The sequence below is a fragment of the Heptranchias perlo genome, chromosome 17, assembly GCF_035084215.1.
Source record: "Heptranchias perlo isolate sHepPer1 chromosome 17, sHepPer1.hap1, whole genome shotgun sequence".
In the NCBI taxonomy this organism is placed as follows: Eukaryota; Metazoa; Chordata; class Chondrichthyes; order Hexanchiformes; family Hexanchidae; genus Heptranchias; species Heptranchias perlo.
Genome location: NC_090341.1, coordinates 7825944 through 7841322, shown reverse-complemented (window position 1 = coordinate 7841322; position 15379 = coordinate 7825944). Strand labels below are relative to the sequence as shown.

The following is a 15379-nucleotide window of genomic DNA, read 5'->3' as shown; positions in this document are numbered from 1 at the left end:
TGTGCTCCTCCAATTCTGGCCTCCTGCACATCCCCGATTTTAATTGCTCCACCATTGGTGGCTGTGCCTTCAGCTGCTTAGGCCCAAAGCTCTGAAATTTAGTCCCTAAACCTCTCTGCCTCTCTACCTCTCTCTCCTTTAAGACGCTCCTTAAAATCTACCTCTTTGGCCAACCTTTTGGTCACCTGTCCTAATATCTCCTTGGGTGGCTCGGTGTCAAAATTTGTTTGATAATCACTCCTGTGAAGCGCCTTGGGACGTTCTACTATGTTAAAGGTTATATAAAAGCAAGTTGTTGTTGTTACCTTTTGTAGTTCTTTGTATGTTCCACATAGCCAGTGACTCACTTGCAATGACTTCTCCTGCAGTGGCTTCTCCTCTTGCACCTGTACAGTTACTTACACCGTGTCCCAACATTCTATCCTTGACTGCTCCCCATTCCACATTTTAGATGCTGCCTCTCAGCAACGTTATCCAGCAGTTTCATATCGTGCTTTTCATGATCTCAGGATATCCCAAAGTGCTTTACAGCCAAATGAAGTACTTTTGAAGTGTAGTCATTGTTGTAATGTAGGAAATGCGGCAGCTGATTTGCGCACAGCAAGGCCCGACAAGCAGCTATATGATAATGACCAGATAATCTGTTTTAGTGATGTAGGTTGAGGGATAAATATTGGCCAGGACACCGGGGAGAACAACACCGCTCTTCTTTGAAATAGTGCCTTGGGACCTTTAATGTCCACCTGAGAGGTCAGACTGGGCTTCGGTTTAACGTCTCATCGGAAAGACGGCACCTCCGATAGTGCCACACTCCCTCAGTACTGCACTGGACTCAAAGGTGAGTGTGATACCATTGAGCCAAAGCTGGGCACTGATGACACTCAGCTTTACCTGACTGGTATCACCCTTGACTCCATGATTGTGCTGTCCAACTGCCTCTCTGACACCATGTGAATGAACAAAAGCTGCCTACAGCTAAACGTTGGCAAGGTTGAAATCATCTTGTTTGGTTCTCACTACTCTTATCCCTGATTCCACCCTGTTCTCTGGGTGCTCAAGCTTAGTTTGACAGTGTGAAACCTTGGTGTTCTGTTCAATCCTGAGTTGATCTTCAAACTCCATTACCAAATTTATCTATTTCCAGTGTCCAACTCATATCTGTGCCTACATTACCTACCAGCACTGAAACCCTTATCCATGCCTTTGTTGATACTAGGCTTAATCTTTTTAACATCCTCCGAACTGGGCTCATAAACTGCACCCGACACAACCTCCAAGTCATCCACATCCATTCCTATACAAATTTTATGCTCAACCATCACCCTTATCGTGACAGCACAATTATAAACCTTATAAATCATTAAAATGTCATGGACAAGTACAGAAAATAATCAAAAAGGCTAATGGAATGCTGGCCTTTATATCTAGAAGACTAGCATACAAGGGGGGTAGAAGTTATGCTACAGCAATACAAAGTCCTGGTTAGACCACACCCTGGAGTACAGTGTTCAGTTCTGGGCACTGCATCTTAAGAAGGATGTATTGGCCTTTGAGGGGGAGTACATCGTAGATTTACGAGATACCTGGACTTCAAGGGTTAAATTACAAGGAGCGATTACACAAACTAGGGTTGTATTCCCTGGAATTTAGAAGATTAAGGGGTGATTTGATCGAAGTTTTCCTGCTATTTAGGGGAACTGATAGGGTAGATTGAGAAAAACAATTTCTGCTGGTTGGGAAGTCTAGGACTAGGGGACATAGCCTAAAAATTAGAGCCAGGACTTTCAGGAGTGGAGTTAGGAAATACTCCTACACGCAAAGAGTGGTTGAAGTTTGGAACTCTCTTCCACAAATGGCAGTTGATGCTAGTTCAATTGTTAATTCCAAATCTGAGATTGATAGGTTTTTGTTAGCCCCATATCCTTTAATACCTTTGGTTAAGGTGGATATATAGAGTTATGTCTCAGATCAGCCATGATATAATTGAATGGCGGAACAGGCTCGAGGGGCTAAATGGCCTACTCCTGTTCCTATGTTTCTTCCTATAAACCCATTTTTATGTGGGTCAATGATTCAGCCACTGGAATAAATAATGTAAATACTGAAAGGTGGCACATGAATGCTGCCCCCCGCCCCCATGATCCGAACTAAACAAGTGGTAATATAAAAACAGTTTATGATTTACATTGACGACAGGCGGTTCATCCAATCTGTGCGTAGGCCTACATTGATGTCCCTAATAAAGACGCCAAATAAGCGAATCCAGAGTCAATCAAGGAGTGCATTACCCTTTCCATGAGTTGGCATTGTTGCATTGAGCTGTGAGAGTTGCATCTGTAAGAAGAAACTCTAACTGTGTTTGATTACTGCAATTTTCTGTACCAACTGCAAATGAGTTGTTGCAGGCCATGCTTGATCTTTAGCTTTACACCAGGCTAGACATATGGTAATAGTGCATCCTGTTTGGGACAGGAAATAAGTGCCTTTTGAAGCAATCAGTGAGTAATCTATGCAGTCTCCTCTACACTTTTTGCAAATCATCACCATTGAAGGCTAAGTGGTTCCAGGCATGGGTACTTAGTTGGTGCTTAATGCGCTGAAATCCACCAGATTGTGCAACTCTTAAGATTCTGGCCATATTATGATTTGATCGTCAATTTTAATAGGCTTAACCGTTTCCTCCTCCTTTTTCTGTGGAAGAGAGAGAATTTCTTGGATTGCTCAGGAATCTTAACTATTGAGACTTCATTTGCTAAAGACAAATTTTAGGTTGGTATTAGATCCTGGTGTTCAGTATGCTTAATGTTTATGTTGCCTCACTCTTTGTGATGGAGGTACCAGATGCCCGTGCAGGACAAGCAAACAGATTAATTGAATTAAAATCTTATTTTTGCATCGTACATTTAAAAAGGCAGAGAGAAAGAAGTTTGGTGCCTGTCATTCCTATTGGTCACAAGTCCACAGCACAAAATTGGTGTAATTAGTACAAATGCTCAAAGGCCATAAAGATAGCTGGTGTGGAAAATGCAAGTGTCACATGGGTGCAGCAGAGGGCACTTAGAGCATTTTTCTGGGGTAGAACCGAGGGAATTTTAGTCTACATCTGTCTGAACTGATGTTAATACAGGCTATTGAAAGTGAAATCAATTCAGGGCCTGTCGCCTTGACACAAATAATAACAGAAACATATTTTTAAAAAGGAATATTTACATTTAAATTGAATCTTAAAACATTTTTGTTGTGATGTAACAAAGAAATGCAGAAACCTAAAATTGAATTGAAAATGTAATTGAATAGCCATTTTTTATATTCCTTGCTGGCATTTTATTTTAATGTGTGGTTAATATATTTTAAATTTCTGTTCCTTCTTGAATTTTATTTGGAGAAAACCTTGCCTTTCAGTAATTACTTTGAATGTCTCCATGTGTAGTTATGCCATTGTAGACTTGGGCTTGTACTTCTTGTGCTGTACTTTGAATGTTGGAAGGAGAGAAAGGCTACTTGTGAGGGCCATTGCATTTCATACACCACAACAATCCATGATGGGATGCCATTCAAAACTGTAGCTGATTGGAAAATCAAGGTATAGAGAGCCCATGAATAGTTTTCTGGGGCTGCTGTTAATAAGCAAGCTGTTTGAGGGTCCCTTGATGACTCAGTGAGTTTATCAGGGGACTGCTGAGCCAAGCGGACCAAGGAAGATCCAGATTTGATTACTGGGTGGGCTGAGATAATCCAAGTGCTACAATTGACCTCAGCACCCTTGAGTTAGGGAGAGGAAAATTGGCTCTTGAATTCTTGCCCTTGAACAGTATGCAGTGACTCCTGGTGGGTCCAGTGAATTAATGTGAAGAGCCTACATGTTCCATTGTGTGTAAATTAATCCTCCACCCTATATTTGAATGCTGCAAAGTTCTTGCTCCTAGGAGTTCATGCCCAGGTGGAACTGAGAAGGAGAATAGAAGAAAAATTGGTCCTAGGATATAGAAGACGCATTGGATGGAAGGAATGGATTATCCAATTTAATAAATAGTTTCTCCATCTTAAGATGATCATAGTTTCCTACATTACAACAGTGAGTACACTTCAAAAGTACTTTATTGGCTGTAAAACGCTATGGGACATCCTGAGGTCATGAAAGACGCTACAGAAATGCAAATCTATCTTTCTTTTAGTCATCTTTGACAAGTGGAGTTATCCAATAACAGAGTCAGAGCAATGTACATAAACAATTAGTTACTTAGGTTCTGGAACAGGAGTTGAATCAGCTAGTCTGTGCCTTGAGATAACCTGTTGATTTTCTGCTACAAGAGGTTCCTCTCTACTTTCTTTCAGTTTTCTGATAACCATAGCAATTTACAAGATTCAGGCGGAAGAAACCACAGTGACCACTGGCCAAGAAAATCCTGCTTCTCTGACATTCTAGTCTTAAGCATCAATTAACCCTATCATATTACAGCTGGCAGACCAGATTGGTGGAGCAACCGGTACCACTCTTAGTTGATAGCATGGCTTTTCAGATAACTAGCTTGACCAGAGGTTTGTAACTTGCCTGTTGGAATTACTGTTGGTACCTAGAAAAGCCTCAAACTTGAAGCTTCACACGTTGACAAATCGAAGATGTTATTCTGGCGATGAGAACACAGCTGTAATCTGCTATGATGTGACATTCCAATTATCTCGGTATATAGCAGCTGTGTAGGCTTATTACTTGGCATAAAGTGAATGTCCGTCGCTGTACACTATCCAGATTCAAGAAAAGTACCTAAAAGGTTGAGGCATTTGTTCATCGTGTAATTGCTGCTTAGATTTTAAATTTGATTCTGAACCAGCTGATGTCCCTATATGATTCTAATTTTCTTTCAAAACCATTTGTTAGCTCAGTTTCAGTATGAGGTTTAGTGAACTGCACAGTTTCTGGCAGGCCCACCATATCTTGTTTTTGCTTGGGGTAAGACACTTAGTACCTGCCGTTTTTACTAAAGTTTTACCAAAGTTTACTAAAGGCTATGATGACAATGAAGATTTATCTGCCACCTCGTGTTTCCTCCAGTTAAAGGTATTGCTTTATTTACCACACAGTGCTTTAGCTTTAACCTGGAAAGAAGTAGGAGAACTCAGAAAAACAAACAACTGTTTTCTGTGGGAACAAAATCTGAATTAAGCACCTCATTAAGCTGTACCATTGGGACGGCCTTCATCTGAACCGTGCTGGGGCCAGTGTTCTGGCGAATCGTATTACTAGGGCAGTAGAGAAGGCTTTAAACTAAATAATGGGGGCGAGGGATCAAATAAGGGAAGATGTGATAAATTAAAGAAAGAAGACAAGGCAAGAGAGCAAGGTAGCAATATGGGAAATGATAATCAGAGAGTGGCAGGAAGGGATAGAGCATGCAAACTTAAGAGTGCGCCAGCAGATAAGACCAGAGGTTGCAAAAATAGTAAAAATACAGAACTAAAGGCTTTGTATCTGAGTGCGCGTAGCATTCGTAACAAAATGGATGAATTGACAGCTCAAATAGAAATAAATATGTACGATCTTGTAGCCATTTCAGAGACATGGCTATAAGATGACAAAGGCTAGAACCTGAATATTCAAGGGTACTTGACATTTCGGAAGGACAGGAAGCTAGAAAAAGGTGGAGGGTAGCACTGTTAATAATGGATGACTTGAGTATAATAGAGAGAAATGACCTTAGTTCTAAAGACCAAGATGTAGAATCAGTTTGGGTAGAGATAAGAAATAGTAAAGGCAAGAAGTCACTTGTGGGAGTAGTTTATAGGTCCCCTAACAGTAACCACACTGTAGGACAGGGTATACAGGAAGAAATAATGGGGGCTTGTGAGAAAGGAACAGTGATAATCATGGGTGATTTTAATCTGCATATAGATTGGAAGAATCTGATTAGCAAAGGTAGCATGGAAGATGAGTTCATCGAGTGCTTTCGGGACAGTTTCTTAGAGCAGCACGTTCTAGAGCCAACCAGAGAGCAGGCTATTGTAGATCTGGTAATGTGTAATGAGACAGGATTAATTAATGGCCTCATTGTAAAGGAGCCTCTAGGTAGCAGTGATCACAATATGATTGAATTTCGCATTCAGTTTGAGGGAGAGAAGAGTAAGCCTAAGACGAGTGCTTTAAACTTAAATAAGGGCATTTATGAGGGCATGAAGACAGAGCTGGCTAAAGTGAACTGGGAACTTAGATGAGGGGATATGCCAGTCGGGATGCAGTGGCAGACATTTAATGAGATATTTCATAACACTCAGCAAAGATACATTCTAGTGAGAAAGAAAGACTCTAGGGGAAGGACATAATATCCGTGGCTAACTAAGGAGGTTAAAGATAGTATCAAATTGAAAGAAAAAGCATACAATTCTGTGAAGATTAGTGGCAGGTCAGAATATTGGTCAGAATATAAAAAACAGCGAAGAATGACTAAAATAATAATAAGGAAGGAGAAATTAGAGTACGAGAGAAAGCTAGCTAGAAATATAAAAACAGATAGTAAGAGTTTCTACAGGTATTTAAAAAAGGAAAAGAGTAAGTAAAGTGAGCATTGGTCCTCTAGAGAATGAGTCTGGGGAATTAATGATGGAGAATAAGGAAATGGTGGATGAACTGAACAGATATTTTGCATCCGTCTTCACTGTAGAGGATACAAGTAACATGCCAGAAATAATTATGAATCAAGAGGTGAAAGGGAGGGAGGAACTTAAAACATTTACAATCACCAGGGAAAGAGTTTTGAAAAAAATATTAGAACTAAAAGCTGACAAGTCCCCAGGCCATGACGAACTTCATCCTAGGGTCTTAAAAGAAGTGGCTGCAGAGATTGTAGATGCATTGGTATTAATTTTCCAAAATTCCCTAGATTCTGGAAGGGTCCCATCAGATTGGAAAATGTAACTCCTCCATTCAAGAAAGGAGGGAGACAGAAAGCAGGAAACAACAGGCCAGTTAGCTTAACATCTGTCATAGGGAAAATGCTGGAATCTGTTATTAAGGAGGTAATAGTAGGGCACTTGGAAAATCTCAGTGCAATCAGGCAGAGTCAACACGGCTTTGTGAAAGGGAAATCGTGTTTGACTAATTTATTAGAGTTCTTTGAGGAAGTAACAAGCAACGTGGATAAAGGGGGTCCTGTGGATGTGGTGTACTTGGATTTCCAGAAGGCATTTGACAAGGTGCCTCATCAAAGGCTACTACACAAAATAAGAGCTCATGGTGTAGGAGGTAACATATTAGCATGGATAAAGGATTGGTTAGCTAACAGGAAACCGAGAATAGGCATAAATGGGTCATTTTCAGATTGGCAAGATGTAAAGAGTGGAGTGCCACAGGGATTAGTGCATGGGCCTCAACTATTTACAATCTGTATCAATGACTTGGATGAAGGGACCGAATGTATGCTGATGACACATAGGTAGGTAGGAAAGTAAATTGTGAAGAGGACAAAAGGAGACTGCAAAGGGATATAGATAGGTTAAGTGGGCAAAAATTTAGCAGATGGACTATAATGTAGGAAAATGTGAACTTGTCCACTTTTGCAGGAGGAATAGAAAAGCAGTATATTATTTAAATAGAGAGAGATTGCAGAACTCTGAGGTACAGAGGGATCTGGGTGTCCTAGTACATGAATCACAATAAGTTAGTATGCCGGTACAGCAAGTGATTAGGAAGGCAAATGGAATGTCATTTATTGCAAGGGGAATGGAATATAAAAGTAGAGATGTTTTGCTACAGTTGTACAGGGCATTGGTGAATACATCTAGAATACTGCGTGCAGTTTTGGTCTCCTTATTTAAGAAAGGACATCATTGCTTTGGAGGCGGTTCAGAGAAGGTTCACTCACTGATTCTTGGGAAGAGGGGGTTATCTTATGAGGAAAGGTTGGACAAGTTGTGCTTGTATACACTGGAGTTCAGAAGAATGAGAGGTGATCTTATTGAAACATATAAGATCCTGAGGGGACAAGAAGGGGTAGATGCTGAGAGGATGTTTCCCCTTGTGGGAGAGACTAGAACTAGGGGGCCATAGTTTAAAAATAAGGGGTCTCCCATTTCAGACGGAGATGAGGAGAAATTTTTTCTCAGAGGGTCGTGAGTCTGTGGAACTCCCTTCCCCAGAAAGCGGTGAAAGCAGGGTCAATGAATATTTTTAAGGCTGAGTTAGATGGATTCCTGATTAACCACTGAGTCAAAGGTTCCAGTCGGTAGATGGGAAAGTAGGGTTGAGGTCGCAATCAAATCAGTCATAGTTTTATCAAATGGCAGAGCAGGCTCGAGGGGCCGAATGGACTACTCCTGCTCTTGATTCGTATGTGCGTTTGTTTGTATGTTCGTAAGCAGAGATCAGCTCTTTGCATAATAGAAATTATCTTCTATTATTCCCTATCCTAACAGTAATCAATTGTGAAGAATAAAAGTTATTCTACTCGTGCTGTGGCTGCTTATAGACCAGCATAAAGTTTTCTCCTGTTATTTGCAAGCCAGCCGTTGTAACAACTTACGTGCTTTCACTAAGTATTTTGGCACCTTGATGCTGCAAGCAGTTGTGAGCTTGCGCTTGGTTTAACACTCTCTTCATTTTCTCTCTCTCATCTGCGAGCGTTATCTGTGTGCGCTCGCTCTCACTTGCGCGTTCTCCAGCGATCTCTCTCCCATGTGCATGCGGTCTCTTTGCCGCAAGCTCTTGTGTTTATATTTTTTATGTTACGTTGTCGCAGGAGCCTTTGCTGCTAGAGAAATGGGGTTATAGTTCAAATCGAGGTCTTACAAGCAATGGAGTAGGGAATATTATTTAACCAAAGTGACATCTTAAGATTGACAATGGCTAATTTTCATTATTTAATTTTCTGCAGAATGGGAAAGTGCAAATCTATGGTTGATAATCTAGCAGCACTCCAATGAATTAGTCATCTGGGAATGAAGATATGCTCCACATGCCATGGGCAGGTAGCCAATCCCATTGTAAATGAGACAGCAGTATGCCCTACTCTTAGTGATAACATATGTACTTTAAATAAATTGGCTAATTTAATTCTTCTTGGGAATGGAACATCTCCCCATGCTCTCCCCCCCCACAACATGCATTTTCCTGGCCACTATTCAGATTCCCGCATCATCCATCTTTGCGACTTTGAGTGAGACTGTCAACTGAGAGGAATTTGTGCTGAACTTATGGGGCAATGTGTTTTTGGTTTCAAGTCCACTGGAAACTGGACAGAGACTGTCAACAAACTCATTTCATTTTAGAACCCCATAAAGAGGAATTTTTCATCCTACCAGTCTGGGTTAGGTTTGAGCCCCCAGCCCTAAAAGTTGAAAGTTACATCACCCGCTGTAACTCAATCACTCCCAAAACATTGAATCCTTGACATCAAAAATACTGAAAGTGATATTTGTGAGATTTTTTTCCTTTTTGCTGCTACCTTCATATGGAACTTAAAATAAATTTTTCATTGGTCTTGACCAGCTCTGAAATTTATTTGCATGACCCATTAATGGTGGTTTTAAATGATAACCCTCACTGTTGTAAAAATGAAGGAAGGGGGTGGACGAGAGTAGCTGAACAAAGGAAATAAACCTTAACGTTAGGTGCTGTTACTATTAACCGAAGAAGCCTTGTTTGTATTTTGCACTTTTTTCCCCTTGTATTTATTTTGCCTCTATTATTGTAGTTTAATGATTTTTTTTAACCCTGGGTCCGTTGCAATTGAAGTGTATGCTTGCAAGTTATGTTTTTGTTGATTCCTATTTTGTTTTTCATTCCCTAACAGTTTGTGCAGAAGCATTCAACCCAGATGATGAGGAGGAAGATACAGAACCCAGGGTAAGATCTTCAGTTGGGAAGTTGGGACACCTCAGTTCATAAATATGGAATCTGTGAACCACAATAACGTTAACCTCGTTATTACAATTTTTGTTCCACTCTGTTCCTAATCTGCACTGTGGCATTTGCAGAATAGGGAGTGAAAATCAAAGGGAAGAATCATGCTCGGGCAGTCCCTGGTGCCTTCTGACTTCTAGCTACTGGGGTGGTCTGGATGTCGGCCATGTCCTCATTCTCTTGCCTGCAGGCTGTGGATCAGGTAGATGAAGAAAGAATTAAGAAATATGAAAGAGGAGCAAGCTTGCTCAAACACCCCCATTTAAAAAAAAATAAAGCAAGAATCGGTTTTTAGCAGCCAAAAAATATTTTCAGAGACTTGTGACTTTGCATGTAATCTTGATTTGCTGCTTCAGAAACTGTAGAGGATTGCTGCTTTTAAAAACACTGATGATTAGGAAACTGATGCAGCACTGTTGCGATTAAGATAAGGAAGATTCTTTGTGTTCATAATTTTGACAAACGCTTAGGTTCAAAATGTCCTGGCAGAAATACCAAAATTGCTGGCGTGTAATTGTCAGTGAGCCAGAACAATTGCATGCAGATTGTTAATTAACAACTCTAGTCAAGCTATTCTTTAAGTACGGCTGATGTGATTGATTTTTTTTGATGGAGGGGAGTCGGGCAGTTACAGTACTGAAGCAACCTTGAAACTATTAATTAATGTAAGATTGTTTATGATTTTTTTTACAAGTACAATATAGGTTTTATTATAGAAATTGAGCTATTGACCTATTTGAGATTTCTAAATGGATCGTTTAATTGTGCTTTTGGAAGCCTAAAAGTGCAAGAACTTGTTTTAAAAAAAATTCAAGAATTGGCAGGAAAATATCTAGCAGGGCTTTCATTTTACTTTTGTATTTTCTGTTTTACTTTCATATTTTCTATTTAGTGCTAAAGCGTGTATCTGTATTGGAAAAGTGTCATCTGAGACCTTGTGTGTGTTCTGGATGTGTTTTGTTCATTAAAGTATTGATTGAATGTTAATTGGGCATTAGAGATTAATGTTTCCAGTTAGCTCCCACCCATTGTCTTAGTCTAAATCATTATTGTTGCTTTAGGGATAAGGGGATTGGGAATGTAATTGATTAGTAGAAACACTGGTGAGCCAATGCCAATTAGCTGTTCTGCAGGGTAGACTTCCTGCAATGATTGTGCAGCTCTATTTCTCCGTCTCTTCTTTGAAAGCTTCTGCCTTCTTCTTGTGAAATTGATTTTCTACGAAGAGTTGGACACAAAAGATGTATGTGCTGCTGCACAGTCAGGTCAGCACTGAGCTGTTTGGATTATTGTCAGATAAACTTAAATTTAAAGGGTTGTTTACAGTCTCATCCCGGAACTCATAAGGACTGGCAAGAAGTCTTTTGTAGAGACACTTCTGACTTCAGTGCCAGTCCAACCAGCATGAAGCGCAGAAAAATACAAAACATAAAATCTCATTAGGAGGTTAAAGTTTAGACTAGTTTAACAAAAGTTTGGTCTGATAACCTAAGACATCTATGGGATTTTGAATCACATTTTTCCCCTGGCGTGCTCACTCATTTAAAAAAAATCAGAAACCTTAAGCCTTTAAGTACTGCTTCTAGTTTACTGTACAGCTATGCTAGCAGCTTGGGCATTCTAATACAGCTTATACTTCTTAGTGCCTTTAACATAACAAAAGGTGCTTTACTGGAGGGGAAGAGAGAGGGGGATTGTGCAATGAAATGATTGCCATCAAATATATTTCAATATAAAATGGAACTTGCCAACTATTTAGTCCACAATAAAGGAGACCAGTGATAAATATCACTGAGATCACATTATCTACCTGAACTTTGCAGTGAGGGCAAAGTGTACATTCAGAATAGAAGTGGGTTTAAATCTGAAAGCTTTAGGCACAAAATTTAAAAATAAATGGAAATCTGAAATAAAAACAGAAAATGTTAGAAATACATAGCAGATCAGTCAACCTGCTAACCTTTCGGGTAGAGGCCAATCATCTGAACTCATGCATTTCTGGCTTTTATTTTAGCTTCAGGATAGAATCACAATGTCACTACATAATTTAATTTCTCAGTCTACAGTAGTGAATCTTTTTAAGGTATTCATATTTTTCCATATAATGGTTGCAATCAGTGCAGTAAATACTTAAAAATAAATTAACCTGTATATTGTGTCCAAGCTGAAAAGGTACCAATATAATACCACTCTCTATCTGAATTCTGACTGGAATTCACCTTATACCATTGATCATTCCACTAAAAGGAAGAACTTCTGCTTCAGTCAGGTTCCTGCTTGCATGCATTACAGAAGTGGGAACCATACATCCTGAAATTCTTAACGCTGCTGTTGAAAAGAATGCTTAATTCTCTCCACAGTCCCGTTTTCTGATCTGTAGGGCTCTAATGGGCACTGCTACCTGACACCATTGCAATTAATTAATAGGCTGCATGTAAACTAAGGTCCAACAACTTACCCTATTAGTAAGTTGACTGGCACCTTCATTGGGATGCCAAGCAAACACATTGTGATCAGTTGAATAACAAGCTCAAGTATGTCTTTAATCCTCTTCTGTATCTGGCCACAGTACCACTGGATAATTGGCATGGTTCAGATGTGGAGTGAGTGCCAACCTTCCCATCTGGAGCTCTTCAGCACACCGTCTATGAAGTTTGGCCTGAGTATGGTATGTCTGGTGCAGGATTCTAAATTGGCTGGTCTGTCACCATAGCAGTAAGCTGTAATTTTGAAGGCTGCAATGCAGTTGTCCTTCTTCTTTGGAATACTATCACCTGATCACTTGTGCCCATGCTAATTTGATATGGCTTCAGTTCAATGTGTTGCCATTTTGATGTCTCCTGTGCCAGTCCCTACAGCTGTCGAGCTGCTGCTTTTGAGTACAAGTTGTGCACAGAGAATTTTCGGTATCAGCTAGGAGGTCAGGGACCAGTAGAATAGATCCTGTCAATATCTAGTGTTACCATTACTCATGCCATTGCTTTTTCATCAGGGTCCTGTTCTCAGCACCTTACAGATAACTAATTGGAAATCAGCCTTCTTAACTCTCCTCCACATTCCATAATGTATTGCCTTCCTCTGGAGTGGCTTCTGTAGTCAGGTCAAAAATACTTCTAGTCAGATGCCTCAATGGAATTTGACCACCATTCAATATAAATTGGTTAATAAGACATGATTTAGAATTAATCTCCGATTAGTGGATTTCAAAAGCAGTTGTGGAAGTCCTTTTCAAAATATTGACACTGCCCAGCAAAGAAATAGAAAGTTTTGTCCATCTCACTAGATCATCCGAGATTATTTTGAAGGCACTCAAAATGTTGGCTGTAGATGAGGAGCCAGATCTGAGTAACATATACCCGGAAGCATTGGAAACCAGCTGATATCTACAAGAATGATGGTGAGGCAATTGGGGGGTAGAGTCCACCAGTTCTTAGAAAAATGGTTTCCCCTAGAATTCTCTCTTGTTTTCGACAAGTATTTTTGTGAACTCGTATAAGTCAAGGTTTGGTATGCTTTATTGCAAACTACACAAAACTTGGTGGTATAGTAACAAAGTTCTGCACAATAGGCTGGAGTGCTCAGTGACCGGGCCTCATAGAATTCTGTGTCCTCAATATTCAATTAAAGGTAAAAGGAACACAGACTATCGCAGTGCATATCACCTTGTGTGCTTTGAATGAGACTGCCAGTTTAGTGCCATGTTATGAGTAGCAATGTGCTGAGGCAATGCATCCACCAGGAAACAAAATTGAAACTGGCCTGAACTCCATTTCACTTAGGAACCTTATGGCTGTCGAAGAAAGGTGGCTTTTATTCCATCTGTCTACATCCAAACCAATCTCTCAAAAGTGAAATAACAGCATTCTACTGACTGTATGACCTAATATAAGAGAGTATATTCTTAATCTCCATTTATTAACAAAATCTATAACACTTGTTTGAAATAAGCAGTCTTGGTACAAATTTGCACTGAAGTTTTAACTATTCTAGTGCTGTTGACAACTGGTGTATGGGTCTCGTACGTTCAGTATCATTGACAAATATAAATTTACCACTTTCCACGTGGTTGATGGCAGTGGAGACCAATTTTTTTTCATGGATTTCCTGATCAGCAGCTAGAACTAGATCCTCCCATTTGGACCACTAAACGCATACCATCTTGCTTGCATTGTGGCATAAAATTGCACCATCATAGGGCACATTATGCACTTTGCTATCAGAAAGACAATGTCCGAGCTTGTCCTCTAATTTTTTTTGAACGGAGATTTTTTTTAAATTGAGAAAACGTCTCTGTTTTCCTGTAGGCCTTCCAGAAACTGATGTTGATAATATGGAGCTACTGTTCTGTGCATTTGCAGAAGGTTTGATCTTCATTTTCCAAATCAGGCTCCAACAGGCCTACAGGAAAGCAGAAACAAAGGATAATATAGAGGGGAGAGCAGAGCACAGGCATGGATTAGCCATTACTCTCACGCAACTGAAGTACCACTGTAAAAGAACCTTTAGTAGAAAAGTTATGATTCAAGCACCACTTCTTGACTTGAGCATATAACCTTGGCTGACATTTCAATGTAATACTGATGGAGTGCTACATTGCCAGAGGGTGCTGTATTTCGGATGGGACATTAAACCGAGGCCCAGCTTGTCTCTTCAGATGGACGTAAAATATCCCATGGCACTAATCGAATCAGAGCAGGAAGGTCATCTGATGCCCTGACCAAATTTCTTGTTTTCTTCTATTTTCTTTTTTTCTCCTTTTTTCTCTTTTTCTCTTTCTGCTTTCTGCCGCCCTGTCTTTCGTCCTGCCGCCCTGTCTTTCGTCCTGCCGCCCTGTCTTTCGTCCTGCCGCCCTGTCTTTCGTCCTGCCGCCCTGTCTTTCGTCCTGCCGCCCTGTCTTTCGTCCTGCCGCCCTGTCTTTCGTCCTGCCGCCCTGTCTTTCGTCCTGCCGCCCTGTCTTTCGTCCTGCCGCCCTGTCTTTCGTCCTGCCGCCCTGTCTTTCGTCCTGCTGCCCTATCTCCTTTCTGTTCCTCTCTGACTGAATCTCAGTGGGTCAACGGGATAATAAGATAGTACTTAAACTTTGCAATATTTAACTTGATTCACTAAGGCAAGACTTTAATGAAGAGCTATTTAATCTGTTGCATGTACATATTCCATATTCTATCTTGAATGGTGTTACGATTCATTTTAATTGGAGCTGAAAATACCTCTATTATATGCAGCAATCTCTGCAATGCTTCCACTGCAATCACAATTGCAGCATTGCTTCAGTAATGCATTGCAGTGTTTTCTTCGCAATAGCATGTACGGGGGAAACTTTACTCCCATTTACTAGCAACGCAGATAGAAAGTTATTCTTGTGGTTTTTTATACTGACATTGCCTATTGCCTCTCTTCCTTATATATTTGAAATTTGGTTGATAAGTGAAGGAGGTTTGATTTTCTTTTAAATATTCAACTGTATCAGAATGAATCTCAAGAATCAGA

General features: G+C 40.2%; 1 protein-coding gene across 4 annotated transcripts in view; it reads left to right on the top strand.

Annotated features, from left to right (window-relative positions):
- prkar2aa (protein kinase, cAMP-dependent, regulatory, type II, alpha A) overlaps positions 1–15379 on the top strand; it is a 279167-nt gene that overhangs the window by 158937 nt on the left and 104851 nt on the right. For all 4 annotated transcript variants that reach the window (XR_010966041.1, XR_010966042.1, XM_067998425.1 and 1 more), the window contains one exon: positions 9783–9835. Coding sequence is in view for 2 of the 4 variants with exons in the window: in XM_067998425.1 (XP_067854526.1) it covers positions 9783–9835 (53 nt within the window). In the remaining 2 variants the exon portion in view is untranslated. The remainder of the gene's footprint in view (positions 1–9782; positions 9836–15379) is intronic.